This window comes from Phodopus roborovskii, unplaced genomic scaffold (genome assembly GCF_943737965.1).
Source record: "Phodopus roborovskii unplaced genomic scaffold, PHOROB, whole genome shotgun sequence".
Lineage (NCBI taxonomy): Eukaryota > Metazoa > Chordata > Mammalia > Rodentia > Cricetidae > Phodopus > Phodopus roborovskii.
In genome coordinates, this window is record NW_026126433.1 from 49173034 (window position 1) to 49194749 (window position 21716).

At 36.9% G+C, this 21716-nt stretch overlaps 1 protein-coding gene across 15 annotated transcripts in view; it reads left to right on the top strand.

Annotated features, from left to right (window-relative positions):
• Cdc42bpa (CDC42 binding protein kinase alpha) overlaps positions 1 to 21716 on the top strand; it is a 184005-nt gene that overhangs the window by 13080 nt on the left and 149209 nt on the right. For all 15 annotated transcript variants that reach the window (XM_051186418.1, XM_051186410.1, XM_051186415.1 and 12 more), the window contains exon 2: positions 18535 to 18626. In XM_051186418.1, coding sequence (XP_051042375.1) covers positions 18535 to 18626 — 92 coding nt within the window. The remainder of the gene's footprint in view (positions 1 to 18534; positions 18627 to 21716) is intronic.

The window sequence follows — 21716 nt, forward strand, 5'->3', positions numbered from 1 at the left end:
GATCTTATTATCTTTCATGTATTTTTTTTTTAAGAGAGGGAAGGGGGAGGGGAGGATATAGGTAAGTACAATATACCAAGATACTCTCTAGGAGGTATCAGATTAGAAGCATCAGATTCCTTAGGAGCTGGCATTAATGGCAATTGTGAGGTGCTTGGCGTAGGTGCTGGAAATTGACCTGAGGTCCTCTGTGCTTTTGAGTGCCGAGCTATCTCTTCAGCTCCATTTATTTACATATGAGACCTGTCTGTGAGTAGTTAAGTGATCACTCATCACTCCTCCACTTCCTCCCTCAGCCAGAGAATCTGTTCACTCTGCTGCATTGCTGCTATTCTCGCTGCTGTTCTCGTCCGTAAAGCTGTGCTCCCTGTCTTGTTCTGTCTGACCACCACAAGTTTCTCCTTTCATGTCAGGCTTTCCTTCACCCTTGGATGTTCTTTGTGTTCCACAAAGCTCTGTAATTCCCAGTGCTAGTAGCATGAGCTCAGCTGTTAGCATCGACTGTGATCTGCTATGACACCTTTTTTTTCCTATCATGTCTCCTGGCCTTAGATGTGAATTGTTCAGAAAGAGGGATTGGCTTTACCTAATACATGCCTCTTTAGAACGGAACATGGTCTGAGAAAGGTTTTATTGAGTGATTTTGTGGTATGAACATGATGGAGTGTATTCATACAGCTTAAGATGTCATCAGATGATATAGTCATGTGGGACCACTCTTGTAGATGCCCGTCATCAAGCAGTGTTCAAATCTATCTATCTATCTATCTATCTATCTATCTATCTATCTATCTATATCTCTGTGTGTGTGTAATTTTATTTATATGCCTTTTTCTGAGAGCTAGAATCTTACTAAAATTCCTAAACTGGTTTTGAGATCAAGTTCTCTTTCTTTCCCAGGAGTTAGAGGCGTGTGCTACCATGCCCATCTTACCCTACTCACTCAAAAAACTTAAAATAAATCCTTATAAATTGATATAACAACCTTTTTGATATATAGCTTCTGACCTGTAACAAATACAGTCACGGGACAGCTAATATGGCTAAAGTATGGGTTTGTGTCAGTTCCCAGTTCTCATGTGCTGCCCTTCTGTACTACATCCTGCTATTATTTAGCAATAAAGGAAAAGTGTTAGTAATTAGGGAATGTCTGGCTACTCTATGAATTTTTACATATTGGTTAATGTTTTTGATATTTTTAAAGAGACTGTTTAACTTCTCCCTACCCTTTGTCTATCATAGCAAATGCATGGCATATGTCTGAAATTTGGTAATGCCATCATACTTGTTATACCCGAGGCTAGAAGCCATCTGTCTAATCTTGAAACACTGCTTGAAACTCATGTTAGGAACTTGCAACCTCTTTTATTTACCCTGTTTTATTTCAAAAGTGTGTTTTTTTTTCTCAACTTAATTGTAATGGGCAAGTAAAGATTAGAAAGTAATTTTTTAAATGATGATTTATGGTTTCCTTCATAGCAGTTGACAGTCTATAAATAATTACTTAGTAGAATGTAATGAGAAAGAATAAGGAACAGGGTAAAATGCAAATAATCTAATTTGTCAATAATTGTTTTCTTTCATTAAGTCTTTGTTTAACCTTATTTATACTGTATCCAGAATAGACTTTGGGGTCTAGTATTGATGAATTAGAAATATACATAGAATTTCATTTTCTCTGCAGCCCTACTGAAACTATAATTAGGAATTTTTAATAATCATAAATGTTCCAAAATAAGAGCAGGAAAGGAGACTTGAAGCAGTTTCATTTGTGGAACTGGAAATAAGAGTGACATGGACTTCATAGATCTGAGGACATTCTAAGTCAGCAGTGGTAAAGCTGGGGACCTGCCCGATTTAATTGGCAGAAGTTAATAGATGTTGAGTAGTTGTAGAAGTTGATGTTTTCAGAATGCTCTAGAAGTTGAGGTGTGGGCAGGGCTGAGACACAGGGACCAACTGAGCTGTTGAGACAGCCTCCTCATGCTCAGTAAACCAAGCTTTGCTGGCTTCAGTGACACTGGGCACAACAGAGCAGGTATCAAATGCTGGACAGCTGGGACAGCTGGAAGGGTCTAAAGTTGCCAAGGCAGTGAAGCACATTGGAAGAGCTGTTAAGAAAAATTGTGTAGGAAGGAAGAAATAACAGTGATTTACATGGTTACTTGTAATGGAAGTAACCAAAATTATACTATAATCATATTGGGATGGGGGGGGTTTGTCAGGGTCTGATATTTTCCTTACGTCCTAAGTGACAACTGTGTTTCTTAATAATGGATAAAAGTGGAAAATTAAGATATAGTTTTAGCTTTTATAAAATCAAAAAGTACAGTTCTTTAATCCTTCCTCATTGATCTTGTTTTAAAACTCCTTTTTTTTGAGTTATTTCTAAGTTTTGCAACTAAGTTGTCAAAACTGGACAGGGTGAATAGATTTGCATTGCAATTCATGAGCAGGCTGGGCAGTGGTGGCACACGCCTTTAATCTCAGCACTCAGGGAGGCAGAGGCAGGCCAGTCTCTGTGAGTTTGAGCCAGCCAGGTCTACAGAGTAAGTTCCAGGACAACCAGAGCTACATAGAGAAACCCTGTCTCGAAAAACAAACAAACAAAACCAACATTCATAAATGTTTTTTGAGCAGATGAGTGTTTCTTTTTTAGTGGTTTCTCTTTTCTTATAAATGGCAGTTGTAAGTAGCTCTTATCTAATTTAGGAGGGTAGTTTATTCTGGGAAAAAGCTATGTAGGTTAAATTCTTTATATATGTTTTAAAACATTTACATAGCTACTTCTAAAGTTACACAAGGCACATATGTACTGCTCAGCTGTTTATGGAATCGAACACCCAGTAAATGAACTCCAACAGAGCAGTAAAGACAAAATGAGTCACACAAATGATGTAAATGGTGTTCTGGGTTACAAGTAACTGAAAATCTAATGCAAATTGGTTTTAAAAGTAAGAAAAGTTTAACTTTTTACTGACGTGTCAAGAACAAAGATGGATTGAGCTTTTTGGTTATTGGCTCTGCAAATATCCAGCTTCTGAGAATCTACTGCAGTGTGGAATTCTTACCTTCTCCCAAAGGCTATCAGATGGCACTGGAGCAGTGTGCTCCAGTGTTAGGTGGGGAAGAAGAGAGAATGCCTCTCCAGTACCCTGAAAATGTTCTGCTCTGATCTCAAATAGCCAGCATTAGATCTCTGTTTGCCAGGCGAGGCAGTCTTTATGCTGGTGTGATGTGATTGTTGAGGTGCTTGAACTGTGTGAAGGAAGAATAAGATTTTTTAAAAAACAGTTTTAGAATCTGGGAGATGGTGAGAGTGTTCATTTATTAAAGTGCTTGCTATGCAAATAAGAGAACTTGAGTTCAGATACTGGGCGCCCATGTAAAAGCTGGGCATGTGTGAATTTGCACACTCCAGCACTCAGATATAGGGAGTTAGGATGGGGTGTGGTGCAGACAGTTGTTCTGGTTAGGCATTTTTGTCAGCTTGACACAGAATGGGTCATCTGGGAAGAGGGAACTTCACTTGAAAAAATACTTCCAATCAGTTGTCCTGCAGGCAAATGTATGGGACATTTTCATGATTAATGATTGGTGTGGGAAGGCACAGACAGTCATTGTGAGCAGTGCTACCTCTGGCAGGTGATAAACAACATTAACCATGTGAGCCTGGAAAGCTAGCCTGTAAGCAGCATCTCTCCATGGCTTCTTCCTCAGTTCCTGCTTCAGATGCCTTCAGATATGGGCTATGATTGGGATTGTGAGCTGTAAGGTGAAATAAAACTTAGTTCCTTATGTAGGTTTGGTCAGTGTTATATCATAGCAACAGAAAGTAACTAGAACACAGATAGACCTCTATCTAGAGTTTGTTGGCCAGTGTCTCTAGCCAAATTTGTCTCAACAAGAAGCCCTGTCAAAAAAAAGTTAGAGTGGAGGAAGGAAAGGGGAGAGAGGATGTAATTATATTATAACCTCAAAAGTAAAAGACAAAAATGAAAAAGACAGATGGAGAGAGACTGAAGAATACACTAGATACAGACCTCTGTCCTCTCCACGTGTGCACACATGTGTAGCAATACACAAATTAGAGTCTTAATCAGGAGGGAATCTGAGTTCTATTAGGTCACAAGAAGTCTCCACTGCAGTTGGGCTTGATGGTTTATCATTTATTGAAGCATTTTCATTAGAGATTATTAGTGTTACATAAAGTTTAAAATTACTTTTTGCCTTTTCCTGGTCACCTATAAGAGATGTCTTCTCTTATAATATACTTTTGAATTAGGGATTCTGGGCCAGTACTGCTATGTGGAAGAGAGAATGGAATGCATTAAAAATATTTGTGATTAAATTTTAATTTAAAAATTGCATATGGTCATTGAAATGTTACCTTTCACAGCCTTGCCATTTTTTGTCAACTTATAAAACTTACTTACAGCACTTCTTTGGTCAGAAGTATGAATCTTGGATTATTATTTGTCTTTTTAATGTATGTCAGTCATACTAGGGTCATATCATATCTGTAGTGCAAATTCCAAAATATCTATTGTGAGTGATAATTATAGATGATGTAGTTAGAAGTCTGTTTAAAATCAATTGAATAAATATTTTTTGTGCAAAATAAATTTTATGTGAATGTGTTTGTTAGTTTTGTTTTGTTTTGTTTTGGTCAATGTGATCTAGCTAGAGTTGTCTGGGAGGAGGTAACACCAGTTGAGAATAAACCCCCATCAAATTGGCTTGTAGGCAAGGCTGTGGAGCATTTCTTGATTAATGATTGATATGGGAGGGCCACAGCCCACTATGGGCCGTGCTAGCCTTAGGCAGGTGGTCCTAGGTAGTAAAGAAAAGCAAGCTGAGTGAGCCTCAGAGAGCAAGCAGTAAGTGGTAAACTCCCATAGTCTCTGCTTCAGTTCCTGCTTTCAGGATTCTATCTTGAATTCTGCCCTGGTTCAGAAATTTTCCTTAGTGTTCTAGTTGCCAGGTAGTCTCTCTCATCCTTCCCCCTGTTTTCGTCTTAATTTTACATGTGTGCTTGTTTCAACAGCATGCATATCTGTGAACCACCTGTGTGCTTTTCCTGAGGAGGCAAGAAGAGGGTGTTGATCCTTTAGAACAGGAGTTACAGAAGTGGGTGCTGGGAATGGAACTACTCCAACCCTCCTCATTCCCTTTTAAAAAGAAGCACACACTGCCCAGTTGTTTGTTTGTTTGTTTGTTTGTTTGTTTTTAAAGCATTTTTAGGGTTAGAAGAGAAGTTAGGGGACTGAGTCTGAGCATTGCTTACACTACTTTTAATTCTCTGATTGTTTCAGGCTTTGTCTTTATTCAGTTGTCTTAACAGAAGAATTTGCAAAAATTTTAGATCTGTATAGTGTGTGCATGTGTTCGAATTCACCAACACATGTAGAATCTTAATCATTGCCAGGTGTTCAGACCCTCCAGGATTCACCTGCCTTGGCTCAGCACAGGCCAGGAACTTGTCATTGGACTCAGAATCGAGGTAGGCAAGTGTGGAGGCTCTGGGCTGCCCCAGGAGCCTTCAGACAGCTACTTCTGAGAGTCATGTTTTTTCTGGATTGTCCAAGAGAAGGGACTTTTCTTGGAATTGTTGGGTTGGGTCAAGGTTGTTTGAGTGGTTGATAGAGTCTGTGTCTTACAGGTTGTGGGGATTCAGCTTAATGATGTACTTGAGTGGAGTGGAGGTTTTTGAGGAATTTGGGGGTTTCTCTTGAATGGCTGGGGACAGAAAGGAAGGATGAAGATTAGGACATAGAATCCGATTCTAGGTGAAACCAGAACAATCAACCAGGAAAAGGAAAAATAATTCTAATGATTAAAATGACCTTTTTTTTGGGGGGGGGTAGCATTTAAAAGATTTGAAAGGTTTCAGAGAGACTGACTTCCATAGTGTGGGATGGCCTACATTTTCATATACACTCAGTGTTCTCCAGCCTCATCCAGGTAATGGTGTTGGCAGAGCTGGAGGGCTGAAAGTCGAGAGGAGGTGATGAGAAAAGTAGCAGGTCTGGTTGAGTGTCTAGGATGTGGGGCTGGTACTGGACTGCAGTGATGGAGCCTGAGCCTCTATGGACACACAAGTCAGAGACACAGTCCTAGACAGGGGTTACCACCCTGAGTTGCTGTGCTTGGTCCCATTTATCCATTTATGGGAAGCTTTTCCAGTGAAGTATTTCCACCTATGGTATGTGAAGACTTCTGAGGGCACACATGGGCACGCAGAGTTTTTTATAAATCTTCCTTAAATGCTCTTTTTAAAAACTTGAGAACAATATGAAATCAGCTGATTTTTTTTCTTTTTCTTCTTCCATTTGACAATTTCCCATTTCCCACTTTATAAAATAAAGCATACTTTTTTTTTTTTTTTTAACTCATCTTAAATCTGGGCTATAAGTGGTACCTTGCCTTAGAGCCAAATCTCTGGCTCAGTGCAGGGCAGGAACCTGCCACAGGTCTTAGCACTAAGGTGGACAAGCCTGGAGGCTCTGGGGATGCCACAGGAGCACTTGGGCAGCTACTTCTGAGAGCCCTGTTGCTTCTGAAGATTTGGGTGTGAAACAGAAGGGACTGTTTGAAAATACTAACTCCCTAGGGAAGATAAACCAAAAAGGAGGTTCTGTCACGCCTTGAAGCTCTGTTTTATATTGCTAGTTTACAAGCTGGTGGCCAAGCCCTAGAACATCTGTCTCCCTGGAAACTCTGGTACTTCTTGAGATCCTGGCTTTATATGGTAATATATTTGTTTGAGTAAGGAATTAAAGATTCGTTTCTGCAGAATTATCTTACTTTTGCCATTGGTTTTGGAAGACCAAAGAAACAAAGGACGACACAGCTCTCCAAATAATGTTGGTATATTTTCTCAAAAATAATGGGATAGTGGTATATGCCTTTAGTTGAAGCACTTGGAAGGTAAAAGCAGGCTGATCTCTGTGAGTTTGACGCCAGCTTGGTCTACATAGTGAGTTCCAGGACCGTAAGGGCTACATAGTGAGACCCTTTCTCAAAAACAAAACAAATATTGGGAAGTTTGAAAGAATTCAGTGCCAAACCTATCTCATTCTTGAATTTTCGTTTTGGGAAAATTGTGAATTAGATTCAAATCTGTGTCTTTATTTGAGATATGGTTATCCTACTTAGATTTCCTTTACTTCTTGGCTATTTGACAAGTTGGATTTTCCTAAGAAGTTGCCCATTCATTATTTAAACATTTATTTTCATTTGTTTGCAAATGATTTTGTATTTAGTATCTTATTAATAATTATATATTTTTAAAATTTCTAATATTGGTGCTGGAGAGAGGACACAGTAATTAAATGTATTTGCTGCTCTTGCAGAGGTCTAGGTTCGATTTCCAGCACCCACCTGTAGTTTACAATCACCTGTAACTCCTGTTACAGGGTATCCAACATCCTTTTCTAACCTCTTCGCAAGTACCAGAAATAAAGATGGGGCTCAGACAAATGTGCAAGCCAAACACTCATACATAAAATAAGTAGATCATTTTTAATTTATACCATTTGCATTTTCATATTAAAGCTTTGTCATTGTTGAAAACTATTTTTATGTTGATTTTTTATTTAGTATTTTCTATTAATATGTACTATCTCATGTCCTATTTATTTGATTTACTTTAATTCCTTTATTTTATGATTAGCTAATGGCTGTTTAGCATTTTTCATTAATTTTTTTTTTATTTATATGGGTATTTTACCTGCATTTATATGTGTGCTCTGTGTGTGTCTCTCTGTGTGTGTGTGTCTCTGTCTGTGTGTGTGTGTGTGTGTGTGTGTGTGTGTATGTATGTATGTATGTATGTATGTATGTATGTACTGCATGCAGGTGGTACCTGTGGAGGCCTGAAGAGGTCATTGGATCTCATAGGCTGGAGTTACAGGGTGCTGAGAATCAAATCCAGGCCTTCTGTGAGAGCTGCCAGTGCTCCTAACTGCCAGGTCATCTCTTCAGCCCCAGCATTTTTAATTTTTGATGTTAAATTATAAGCCTTGAGGTCTGATGGTTTATTCATTTTTGTGTGCATTAATGTGTTGCTTCTCTGGAGGTATCAGAGTTGCCATGTGAGTGCTGGGTATTAAACTCAGACCTCTGGAAGGGTAGCCACCGCTCCCAGCCACGGAGCCACTGCTCTCAGCTGTGACTCTAGCTTTCTAAATACCGTCTTAGTTGCATCTCACAAGTGATTTTTTAAAAACTTACTAACTTGTTCCATTTAAAGTGTTTTCTAATTTTCTATTTCTGTTTTCTCTTTTGGCTTATGAGTGTTTTAATTTATACTTTTCAAAAATCATTAGTTTAAAATTTTCTACCTTGTATCAACACTACCATATGTGTAATGTTAGTATATTCCCTATGGTTTTCAAAATCCCGTGTCTTCTTAGATCTAACTTTTGCTGAGGTTGCTCAAATTTTTGTTTCCTTTATCATCAGTTACTGAGACATGTGTATTAAAATTATACCTCAATGGAAGATTTCCAATTTTCTATGTAATTCTGTGAAGATGGAGGTTTCTGTACCACCAGGTCCCGCCACCCTTAAGCCCCAAATAAACACACAGATGCTATATTAATTATAAAACTGTTGGCTATGGCGAGGGCTTCTTATTGGCTTACATGGCCTTATCTTATCAGAGAATGCCTAGCATGTCCTACCTTCATGGTCTCTCTGCCTTCCTTTTCCCAGCATTCTCCTCATCTCCTAGCCCCGCCTATCTTCCTGCCTCTAATGGCCAATAAATGTTTTATTCATCAACCAATAAGAGAAACATAATTCTGCTAAGTTTTTTCTTCATACATTTTGAGGAAAGATTAATTAGGTCTATAAAGTGTAGAATTATTTTTCCTGATGAATTTTATCAAGTGTAGTAGGGTTTTTATTTTTTTTGACATAAACTTCCTCTTTTATCTTTATTTAAATTTAAATAATGTATCTTTATTTGTTTATTATGTATTTTTTGTGAGTGAGAAGTTTTATTAGAAAGGGAAGGGGGAGGAGAAAAGAGGTAAAGAGACACAGAGACACTGGGAGCAGAGGCGAAGAGAGAGTGTACTTGGTTTTTTAAAACCCTTTCATTTTCATGTCTTTTTCTGTACTTTTGGATATGAGTGGCTTTTGGAAATAGCATATAACTGAATATTTGTTCCTCAGTATTAAATCTTTATATTTTAACTTGTATATGCATGCTATTTACATTTATTAGAAGTACAAATTTATGTGGACATGCATTTTATCATTTAAATACATTTTCTGTATTTCCTTTTTTTTTTCTCATATTGTTAACTATCGTTTGGATTAATTCAACATTTCCAGATTCAGTTTTCTTCTCTACTTATTTGGCCTCTTTTCCTCTTGGTTTCAGTCATTTGAAACTTGCACATGCATGTTGTGGCTATAAGGTCAGTTGCTGTCTCTTAGGCTTCTTAAGGGAATTCTGTGTTGTAACTCCTACTCTGTTTCGTTTAATTGGGAAAACAGAATTTGACCTGGATAACATGGGTGGAGCATCTGCTGATGAATTTCAGCTCTTGTGAAGTGTAGAATGAAAGAATTTCGTAGCAATATGGCCACTAGGAACTTCTCTTTTGCTTCTTACCGGACTTCTCATCCATCTTCCCAACTTAATGCTGTTATCAGCTAGTTTAGGAGGTACCTGTAACAACTGCTGTAAAGTCCAAATTTATCTACTTCCAATCAACTTTCTGTAAGATTTTTAAATAGTGGTTTCCACGTACCTCCTCTTTCCACCTCTCCCTCCCTTTCTCCCCCACCCCCTTCCTACACACCAGCATTCCTGCTCCTTAAACTGCATCTTAGTGGCTAAAACTGTTCTAAACACATGGGATTTATGTGTTTCCAGTAGTAAAAGTAGAATTCCCTTCTCACTGAGTCTCTATTTGCTTTTCCCCTTGCAGAAGTTACCTGATTCTTTGACTGTTGAGTGAACATCCTTTTTGGTCCTGGTCACCATTAGAAGCGTTATTACATTGTGTTGTTGAAGAGTTACTTATGCTGAGTTGTAAGTGTTGTCTCATAGTTTAGTGTACTTATATTATTGTCCTTTAGAAGTAGAGGTAGAGATACAGTAGGGATGATGCTTAAGCTTTTGAAGTTTTAAAAAAAAATCTAAATAGGAGAGAAATAAATATAAAATACTGAGTTTGTTAGATAAGGACTGAGACTGAAAAATGATGAGTTCTGTTCTAAGAAAGGAGAAATTAGAAAAATGCTCAAACATGCGTAGTTTCTCTTTGGAAAGACATTTTTGATTAATGGTAAAGCTGTCAGAGCTTTCATAGGTCGTCTGTCACAGGAGAGAGGTAATTACATTTTGAGTTTGTTTTTAGTGTTTGTAACTGGATGTGTTTGACTGTAAGTACTGGAGTCCAACTGACAGTGAGTGGCTTCAAACACAGGACTTTCATTACTCGGGCTTGGTCACTGGCTCAGCCAATCCAGCAGAGTGCTGGATTGGAGGTCTCTGAAGCCTCTTGTTAGTTCTGTCACTTGGACAAGACAGCTAGTGCATGAAAGAAAGAGCACATGATTATAGAGCATCTTAAATGGACAAAGCAGGGACTCTGGGAAAGGGTTAGTCCTTGTCTTCGCTCCTCAGGAAAGGGGCCCCTTCCAGGAGCTCTCAGGCCCTTTTATATCATTGGTTCAAGGGACAGAAAACAAGTTTTTACACTTAATGGCTGACTGAATATTAGACAAGAGGAAAGTGATTGTCATGGCTGGCATATGACTTGTGAAATATCAGGCTTTAAAGTAGCAAACAGACCAGTGATAAACAAGAACCCCTGAATTCATGAGAATTAGTTTTTCTTTGTTTCCATTATTATATGTCTTTGGTTGTGCTGAGACTCTTAAACATCCTAAGTGAAAACTCTGTCACTGAGGTGTAACCTCAGCTTAGGCATTTCCTTGTCCCCAGAGTGCTTGTAAGTCTTGGAACTCACAGAATCTTTCCTTGGGCTATCAGGTTGCTTTTATGTTTGATACAGGGTGTCATTATATATCCCAGGCTGGGCTTGAACTCTTGATTCTCCTACCTCAGCCTTCCCACTGACAGAATTGCCAAGGTGTTGTACTATCACCCTGCCGACCCACACATCTGTTCATCCCTTATGGAGCTTCTGGCTCTGTCCTAGGCACTGAGGACAGGATTTTTATTACTTCCTTATCTGAAGAAAGTATCCTAGGTCTTTCTTTAACAGAGGTTACTGATTTCAGGTCTCTCCCTTGTAGATTGCCAGCATTCCTCATTTCTTTGTGGTTCTAGATTTTTAGTGTTTATGCCAGGACCAATAGTCTTTGATGCTTTAAATTTAAAAGTTTTTTTTTCTTTTTAATCTTAGTAGGTATATGTGTTTTGCCTGCATGTATGTCTGCACCACATGTGTGCCTGGTGCCTTCAGGGGCCAGAAGAAGGCCTCGGATCCCTTGGAACAGGAACTACAGGTAGTTGTGAGCCATTGTGTGGGTGCTGGGAATGGAACCCTGGTCCCATGGAAGAGCAACCAGTGCTCCTAACCTCTGAGCCATCTCCATAGCCCCCCTAATTTAAAAAAAATATTATTTCTATTTTAAGGGTATATGTGTTTTGCCTGCATCTGTGTCTGTATACTATATGTGTACCTGGTGCCAATGGAGGCCAGAAGAGGGCATTACCCAGGAACTGGAGTTATATAGGGTTGTGAGATACCATATATATGGGTGCTGGGAATCAAATGTATGTTATCTGGAAGAACAGCCAATGCTCTTAACTGTTGAGCTATCTACTCTGTCTATAGCTTTTATAGCATCTACTAGTATGGGATCTACTTCATTCTTTAAAGTTTTGATTAGGTTCTTGGTTTTATTAGTTCAAGTTGATAGAGAAACAGAAATGGCACATATTATTAGCTCACAAGGTAGGTGTGTGTGTCTGTCTGTCTGTCTGTCAGTCAGTCTGTCTGTCTTGTCAGTCTGTCTTTTCTGTGTCAATGTCTGGATTTGTTCAATTGGTTCAAATCATTGCATACTGTAGAGGTTGAAAAATTCTGATATGGCTGCCTGCAGGCAGGCTGGCTGGGGAACCCAGTAATGGCATCATCTTTAAACTTCAGAGCCTCAGAATGAAGGATGATGATAATATAGGCCTGAGTCAAGGCTAGAGGCCCAAGAGTTCTCTGGGTCAGGATGAGAGGTGAGGTTGGTCTAAATCTCTGATACAGAGATCACAGAACCTGAAATGATGTCCTACAATGATGGTGATGGCAACAGCAGGAAAAAAAAAATCTTTTTCTGGAAGTTAGAGTAGAGAGAGAGCAAGAGATTACACAAGTGTGGTATGATTACTCTTCTACTTTTCTTTTTCATCTGGTAACCCAGAGAATTGCATGGTGCCTTCCCATAACGAGGGCTAGTCATCCCCCCCCCCTCCCCGCTCAGCTGAATCACATGATAGTTTTTCTGGAAACACTCTCATGGATGCACTAGAAGTATGCTTTACTAATTCAGCATCTCTCAGTCACGTTGACTCCTTAAATTAACCTCTGTATTGGGACTCCTCTTTCTTCTCTTTTATGAGTTTCATTGTGATTTAATTTTTCATGGTTGTCCATTTAATTTAGAATTTCTTGGGTATATGATGTGATTGTGAATGTTGGCACATTGCACATGTGGAGGTCAGGTGATGACCTCAGGGTTTGGTCTTTACTCACCATCTTGTTTAAGACAGGGTATGTTTTTGTTAGCTGCTGCACACACCAGGCTAGTTTGCTGGTGAAGTCCTGTCTCTGTCCTGCATCTAGCTGTAGGAACACTGGCTTACAAATGTGTGCTGCTGTGCACAGCTTTCTATGGGTTTCGGGGATCTGAACTCAGTTCTTACCCTTGTATGGCATGTGTTTTACCTGCTGAGTCAGCATTTCTGTGTTGCACTGTTGTATATGTGCTGATCTTTGTTATCTCTGCTTGCTCTATTGACAAAACCATATGTACATATGGACTATTTTGGAGCTTTGTTCATTGACTCATTATCAAACAATATTTACTTATCCACTCTGAAAGATGAATAAAATAGTGTTAACTTAGTACCATCATTGCCAAGTATCTCAGAAACTTGTAACTTTATTCTTTATACAAATGATTGTGAGCCATTATTTGAATGCTGGGAATCAAAGTCAGGTCCTCTAGAAAGACAGCCAATTGTAATATGGTTGTGATACAATTCAGAATTCTTTATTATAGACTAAGAATATTTGGTTTTTCCCCTAGAATGTGCTGTTATGTGTTAGCATCTCTAGAAGCCTGTGTCAGCACATCAAGGATGGCCTTGAGTTCCTGATCCTCTTGTGTCTACTACCTAAGTGCTGGAATTACAGGTGTGCACTACTGTGCCTGGCTCCATTGTAACCATTTTTAAATGTACATTTCAGAGGCATTATATTCATGACATTGTATAACCATTATTTTAAAAAATGTTATCATTATACCAAAGTGAAATCCTATAATCATTTGACAGCAATTCCCTGTTCCTCCTGCTTTTTAACTCCTGGTGGTAAACCTTTCAGTCTTTCTGAATTTCCCCATTTTCAGTATTTAATAGAAGTTAAGTCACATAATATCTGATATATTTTACTCAGAGTGTTTTCAAGACCCAGCTATATTGCAGCATGTATTTTTATTTCATTTTAAGGCTGAATGGTAATTGTACTGTCTGTGTTATGTGTTAATCCTACGTTTTCCTAATACATTCATTTTGATAGCTTGAATCGTTTCCACCTTTTGGCTATTGTGAATAATAATGTAATGAGCCTTGCTGAGCAGGTAGGTTGAATTCTTCTTTCAGTTCTTTTGGACATCTAGAAGTGGAGTTGTTGGGTTATATGGTGAAACTATATTTAGTGTTTTGAGGAGCTATCTGGTTTTTTTTCAAAGCAGCAATACCCTAGGTAGTCCCACCAGCATGTGTAAACATCTGATCTTTCCACACCCTTGTAAATATTTGTTAGTTTGACTTAATTTTATTTAATTAATTAATGAAACTCCAGAGTCTAAAGTGGTAACTCATTGTGGCTAGGTTTGCATTTCTCTAATGGATAGTGGTGGTGGATGTCTTTGCATGGGTTTGTCGGCTATTTATATACCTTATTTGGAGAAATGTTATTCAAACGTCCAGATTTTGAATTGGAGTTTTTGTTATTCCCTGCATTTAGTTGCCTTGTTTCAGTGAGGAACAACAGGCTTCATCTTTCACGTCATTGCTCCATTTTGGAACTTTCCCTCATTTAAGTTTGCCCAGTTGTTTGCTGGTGATTGCATTCTGATGATTTACCTGGGCAGGTGCACGAGGGTCCACTGTGAGGCTGCATTGTTTTCTACTGCCCCCCACTAGGAGTCACTACTCACTTCTGTGTGGTGCTAGTTACAGCTTTCTCCAGGACCACGGGTCTCCCAGAAGATTGATAAATATTTATTTGGATGCTGTATATTCTCTTTTCTCCTGGGAGATACCTTTGTGCCAGTGATTTTTCTTCTGTGTCTTCAGTGTGTGTCACGGCATGTAATTTTTTGCTGGGACTTGTAAAGCTGTTAGCAATTGATGTTTTTTTTTTTTTTTTTTGTGGAAGACTAACACCCTGAGACAGTTTATTTATTGAATGATTTAGACTTTCAGTTTTGAAAAGCAGCTACTCTGTAAGAATATTTTGTCACAATAAATTTGACAACATAGGTTGCTTATGATAATTTTGTTAATTTAATCTCAGTAGTTTTGTATTTTTTCCATTAATTTATTTTTTATATTCCAATCCCAATTTCCCCTCCCACCTTTCCTCCTGTTTCCTCTACTCCCCCACCCACCTCCCATCTGCTTCAAGTCTAAGTCTGTCTTATCATCTTGTTGAGACAGGACCAAAGCACCACCCCATGTCTAGGCTGAACAAGGTATTGCTCCATATAGAATGGGCTCCACTAAGTCAGTTTGTGCATCAGAGTTAGATCTTGAACCCACTGCCAGTGGCCTCATATATTGCCCCAGCCGAACCATTTTCACCTATATTAAGAGAGTCTAGATTGGTTTTATAGCATTGTAATTTTGTCCAATTTCTTATTTGTGGTTTTTTTTTTTTTTTTTTAATGTACAACTCAGGAGACAGAGGCTGGTGGATCTCTGTGAGTTTGAGGGTAGCCTGGTCTACAGAGTGAGTTCCAGGACAGGCTCCAAAGCAATACAGAGAAACCCTGTCTCAAAAAACAAAACAAAACAAAACAACAAACAAAAGCATTTTTCATAAATAATCTTTTTAAGCCCTTTAAAATTTTTAAAAAACCATTTTGTGAATGCCTGCATGCATATCCGTTTGTGGGTACGTACATGAGAACGCTGGCGCCCTCTGAGGCCAGAGGCCTTGGATACCTCTGGAGTCACAGGCAGTTGTGAACTGCCTAGCTTGGGTGTTGAGAACCAAATTTTAGTTCTGTGGAAGAGTAGTATGGGTTTTTAGACACTGAGCAGTCTCTCCAGCCCCAAGTTTTTTTGTATGTGCTTACTTTCAAATTAAGCAATTTAATTCATTTTGCTTTCTCTTTATATGTTGAATTCTATTGGTGTGAGATGGGTGGGGGCACAGACAGGGTCTCGCCTGCTGTACGGGTTGGTTCTGTGCTCCTGAACTTAGTTTTAGTGCCTTTTAAAGTAGACTATTTCATACTTGGCTAAAATTTTATTTACTTTTTTGTAAGTACTGGTTTAGTCTATATCCCCCAATTTTGATATTTAGTATTTTTTTGTGTTTCTAATTACTGCTTCCTTTTAATTTCAGAGTTTTTTGGTATTTCTGGTTGTCTTTGTTTATTTATGGTTAATTTCATGACATATGATTTGGTTTTCATGTTTTCTGTATTCCGAGTTTTATTGGCAGTGGTTTTATGGCTTGATATTATCAAAATCTATAGAATTAAATGTGTTTGGAGAGAATATTTTCCAGCCATTATAGTGCTGTGTCTCTGTGTTATTCAAATATATTGTTGTTTTTGGAGTCTGTTTCTCAAACTGTGTATCAGTTACACAGAGAGACTTGAAATAAAATGTCTTTCCAGAAAGCTGTGATTAGTCTACATTTTGACTTCTGCATTTTGAGGTTGTATTATTGGGTAAATACATGTTTATAATCTCATTATGATTAGTTGAATTTTTTTTGCTGTAATGTCTATATCTAAATTTGAAAATGACTCCCCCCCCCCCCCGGAGATGAGGAGGTTAATGTCAGTAAGTCTCTGCTTTCTTTGTTGGCATTCTGTATAAATTCAATTTAGAATTCTACAGAATAGATTCACAGAAAACTAGAAAGGATCAAGTAAACATTATGTAATTGGAAGAATGGTAGTGTATCTGCAAACTTTCAACAATAATGATAAGGAAAAACAGTAAAAATAGACCATCAAAAACCAATACTGGCCACGCCACTCAGTCAGGATTATACACCCTGTCCATATGGTAGAGTTTTGAAAATAAAAATGTCATTAGTAACTTGATTCCTAAATTTTTAAATTTTCATGCAATATATAATTCATAGAAATTACATACTAATTACATAGTTGTCATTTGTAGAATTAGAAAACATGGAACACAGTCATATAACAACATGAAATGAATCAGTTCTCAGAAGTCCACTGAAAAGACACACTTGCTAGATGTTTTACTAGACCCTGAAGCCATGGTCTGCTTTATTGTCTTTTAAAGGTTTCATTGGTGTATTTCTCACACATTTTTAAGCAAGCTGGAATGATGATGCTTCAGTGAACAGTAAAGGAATGAAAACTTGCAAGCTTAGTGAGCTGGGCTCCTCATTGGTGCCAAACTAGATGCACACAGTATAGAGGAAAGATATAGACAATATTTGTTTATAAACGCAGAAGGAAAACTTCTTAATGAAATCAAAGCAGAAAAATTCCAGCTGTGCATTGAAAGAACCCTGAAAGTCAAAAGAAGGGTTTATCTCAAAAACAAAAACAAAACAAACAAAAAACAAAACAAAAAAGGCTCAAGTTCTTAAGGCTACCTAAGTATTAGTATGCCCTGTTAAGACTGTTAAGACTATGAAAAAGAAAATAAGGATCAGAGTCAATGAGCAGTTCCAGCAGTTAAACATTACTGTGCCTCCCAGTTATATTCTTCAGATTTTTAAACAAAAACTAGGTATATTTAGTTAGTAAATAATAGAGAATCCTGTTAACTTTTATTTCCCCCATTTTTTTGTAGTGTGTACAATGGTTTTTTAAATTAATAATTATCAATCATCTACATTTTAAAAAGTGTTTTTTGCATAATTTGTTTAGAGACAAGATTTTTTTTTTAACTTAAAAGACCTTTATTAACAGGTGCTTGCAGGTTGTTGACTTTTTTTAAATCATGTTGTAAACTTTTATTACAAATTAAAAATGAAGTTCCTAAAAATCTCAACTTGACCAGATATGAAACAATTTAAAAACTATTAAAGGTGTATTAAGAAAAAAAACAGACCTTTTAAAAACAAACAAACATGTTTGTCATTACCAAAAAAAGAGACATCTTTAGGTAAAAATAATAAAAACGCCATGCTGCATAGATAATGCAGGTAGTTCTAGTGTGTCTGGTCAACCGGCAAAAAGCTTAGCTCCAATCTTTGTTCATTTCTTACTGCTGGAATTTCATATTCATTTCTTCTTGTTGGATGACTAAACTGGATGATTGTAGAGATGGTAAGCCAGCATTTACTCAGCTTGAGACAAGATATTTTCTTTTCATCTTAGTATCTTTAGCATCTTGTAAAATCCTCGACAAACTGGCAATATTGAAATAACCTATGTTTTAAGCCAGAGTAACTGAAATTTGATTCTGATGAGTAAATGGTTGTTAAAATGTTTTAGCAAAGGTAAAAGGATGGGTGTCTTAAGAAGAATTAAAGGGTAGTACATTTCTACACAGAAGCATATTCTGTAAAAGCATAAGGCAAACAAATGCTGTAGAATTATATATGAGAAATGAGAATCTGATTAAGTGTACAGATTTTGTGGAAACATATAGTATTAACATAAATAGGCTATGAATATACTATTGTCTGAGGAAATTCAGTTTACTATTCACTTATACACACACACACACACACACAAAACGTCTGTAACCCTACCACTTCTAAAGGTAGAGGCAGGAAAATTACAAATTTGCCTGGTCTACACAGTGAGTTGAAGGCCAGTTGGGGCTACATGCCCAAGATCCTGTCTTAAACAAACAAACAAAAAATGAATAAAGCCAAAATTACACACACACACACACACACACATACACACACACACACACTGCCTTTTTGTAGTAGTTAATTATGCTTCTATAGTTTGGTTAGATTTTAAAGGTTCTTTGGTTTAATTCTTTATTATAAGTTGAATTTTTATTGTTTAAGAAATACTCATCTATTGTACATCTAATTTGTATTATGTTTCATTAAAGTAACTGACACTGTTCTTTTGTTTCAGCTAAACCATTTACTTCTAAAGTGAAGCAAATGCGATTACACAGAGAAGACTTTGAAATATTAAAGGTGATTGGTCGAGGAGCTTTTGGGGAGGTAAGCAATGATTTTTATAGAATGTTTGCTAATTGTTTTAGAATATAATGGTGAGTGATATTTACTTGCTGTTATGATTGATATGGCTGATCAGGAAATAGATTAAATTTGTGAATGAAACATTTTTCATGGAATTGTTTTCTGTGATGCTTCATCTTTTAAAGTACTGAATTTTGTTTCTAGTTTGTTTCCTTCGCTACTTCATCTCCTAAGAAGTCTGTAGAGTTTCTTCCTTCTGATCCTGCTCTTTCCTCTTCTTGTATTTTCTTATTACTTTAGAATCCTGTATACACACACACACACACACACACACACACACACACACACACACACACACGAGGAGGAGTGCAAGAGAGCAAGCTACAGAGACTGAAGCTTGGGTTAGGGTTCCATAAACTGCAGATGAGTTTATGATTAATTGAAATTTTAAGATTGAGTCAGCTAATCCATGCACATGATATGTAACTCCTTTCATTTAGGGCTTTATAAGATTGTAGCTTCAGTTAGAATAGAGGAGTCCATATCTTTTAGCAGATTTACTAGATGTATGGTATTCCTGAGGTTATTTTAATTAAAATGGCTTAAGTTTTATTTTCTAATTGTTGAAAATATAAATATTGCGTTTAGCTGAATTTTATGTATTAACCTTATGGCTAATCATTGTATTAATTTTATTTTTAAAACCATGAAATGTGTTGAATTTTAATAAAATGCTTAATCTACAACTATTGAAACACTAGTTAGTTTTCTCTTTTATTTGGTTAATGTGTTGAACTTCAGTTGTTAATTTCAAATGTTAAACTAACTTTATATTTATGAAATGATTCTACCTTGGTTGTGTATTACCCTTTTTATGCATCAGTAGATTTGGCATACTTTAAAAGATGCATTTGTGTTTAAGTTTTTTTTTCCACCTGTGTTTTTGGACAGAAATTGGCCTGTAATTTTCCTTTAATTCCTCCATCAGATTTTGGGGTCTGGGTTCGGCTGGTCTCATGGGAGGTGTGTTCTCTCTCTCATTGCTTTCTGCAAGTTCCTGAAGTAACTGCACTGTCCTTATGTGCTTCTCAGGGTTCACAGGTGAAGCCATCGAGCCTGAAATTTGTTACTGAGATAATCAGTATGTTTAATTTTTACAATAGAGTTTTAAAAGTTATGTGTCAGTTTATTCGCCTTGTATAATTTTTAGAACTTAGTATTATATTGATCAATTATTAATTCATATGATTGTTGGCTGATCTCATTTTTAAATTTGCCTTGGTAGGGAGTTGTCAGTTTTCTTTGTTTTTCAATGAATTGACTTTTAGTCTCTTCAGCTTTGCTATTGTAGATTAATTCCCTCTCTTCAATATTTAATTTCTTTGGTATTAACTCGCTGGTCCATTCTTGTGATTTACTGAAGTAGATAGTTTAGAATATCAGTTTCTAGTTCTTTCAGAATGTGCATTCAGACTGTTTCCTCCAAGCAGCGCTGTCTTGCTTCCCTTATCGTCTGCTCCAGTCAGCAGTGTGATTTTACATTTCAGGGTGTTTGGTTTATACCCCTGAGTTTACAAGTTCATCTGTGTTTCTAAACGCCTCAAGGATTTTCTGGTTATATTTCCACCAATGAATTACAATGTGATCAGAGCTTTATTAGGTCAGATTCATTAATTTAACTATTTAAATTTTTCATTTTAATTTTTTGTTTTGAGCTGCCATTTCCTGAGAAAGGGGTTGGCTTATTTATTTCTTTTAGCTTTTTTTCTTGACACTTTTTTTTCTTGATCTATTTCTTCCTGAGAGAATTTTTTTCTTTTCTTTCTTTTTTTTTTATTTCTTTCAGTTTTTGCTGACAGCAAATACAATCATTTTGTCTTCCTAATGATGGACTTGTGTATTATTATAGGATGTTCTTGTTATCTCTGTTATGCTGTTTGACATATATCAGTCTGATATTAGTAGAAATATTTTAACTGTTAGCATTTACATCAAATACCCATCTGAGTTTTTTTAGATTGTTTCCTGTAATCTTAAAGTATATTTGATGCTAAGTGGAATCCCAGTTCCTTGTTAGCCTTCCCCTCTCTTACTATAGATTTGTGTTACCTGATTTTTAATTTTATATTAATAGAATTATTTACTATATATTCTTATTTCTAGCTTCTATACTCAACATTATAATGTGTCACACCCTTGTTTTTCTTTTCGTCTGATCTTTTAACATTTATTATCTCTTTCTCTGTGTGCATGCGCCATGGCATGTGTGTAGAGGTTGGAAGGCAACTTGTGGGAGTGATTTCTCTCTTTCCACCATGTGGATTTCTGGAACTCAGACCATCAGGCTTGGCAGCGAGTGCCTTTACCCACTGAGCTGTCATGCTGGCTCCATATCCTAGTTTTCCACTAGCATGCTCACAGTATTTCTTTGTATGAATATGCCAAATGTTTTTTTTTTTTTAATTCATCATAGTGTTGTTGGTTGCTAGAGTTACTTACGGTTTTTGGCTGTTCAGAGTATTGCTGTCAGAAATGTTCTTATTTACATCTTTGGTGAGGTATAAGATTCATTTATGTTTTATATAAACCTGGGGATGGAATTCCTGTGTTTTGGTGTAGGCATAGTTAGCTTTAGTAGACAGTGCCAAGTACTTTCCTAAGTCCTGAGTCACACTCTGTAACACTAGTCTCATTTTCCTAACTAAGCTACTTTTGGTAGGTATGTAATGGTGTTCATTGTGACTCCATTTTGCATAGCTCAATAACTTTTTGTGTTCTTTTATAAAAGAACATATGAATATCCTTTGGACAAGTAAACATTTTCAGATTAGGGAGATAGGAGTTGAATATATAGTCTGGATGTAAATGATTTTTGTGGATATGTACCTACAGAAAGTGGTTTGGGTTTTCCTTTCCTCGTAGATCTTGTATTGAAATAAAATTCAATAATTAAACTGTAATGATTAGTGATTTTTGTGTTTAAGAATTTTTCCTTAGCCCTAAGGACATGAATATTTTCCTTTCATATTTAAAGAAAGGGCATTTTATTTTATGTGTATGAGTAGTTTGTCTGCATGTATGTATGTGCACTGTGTTTTGTGTGCCTGAACA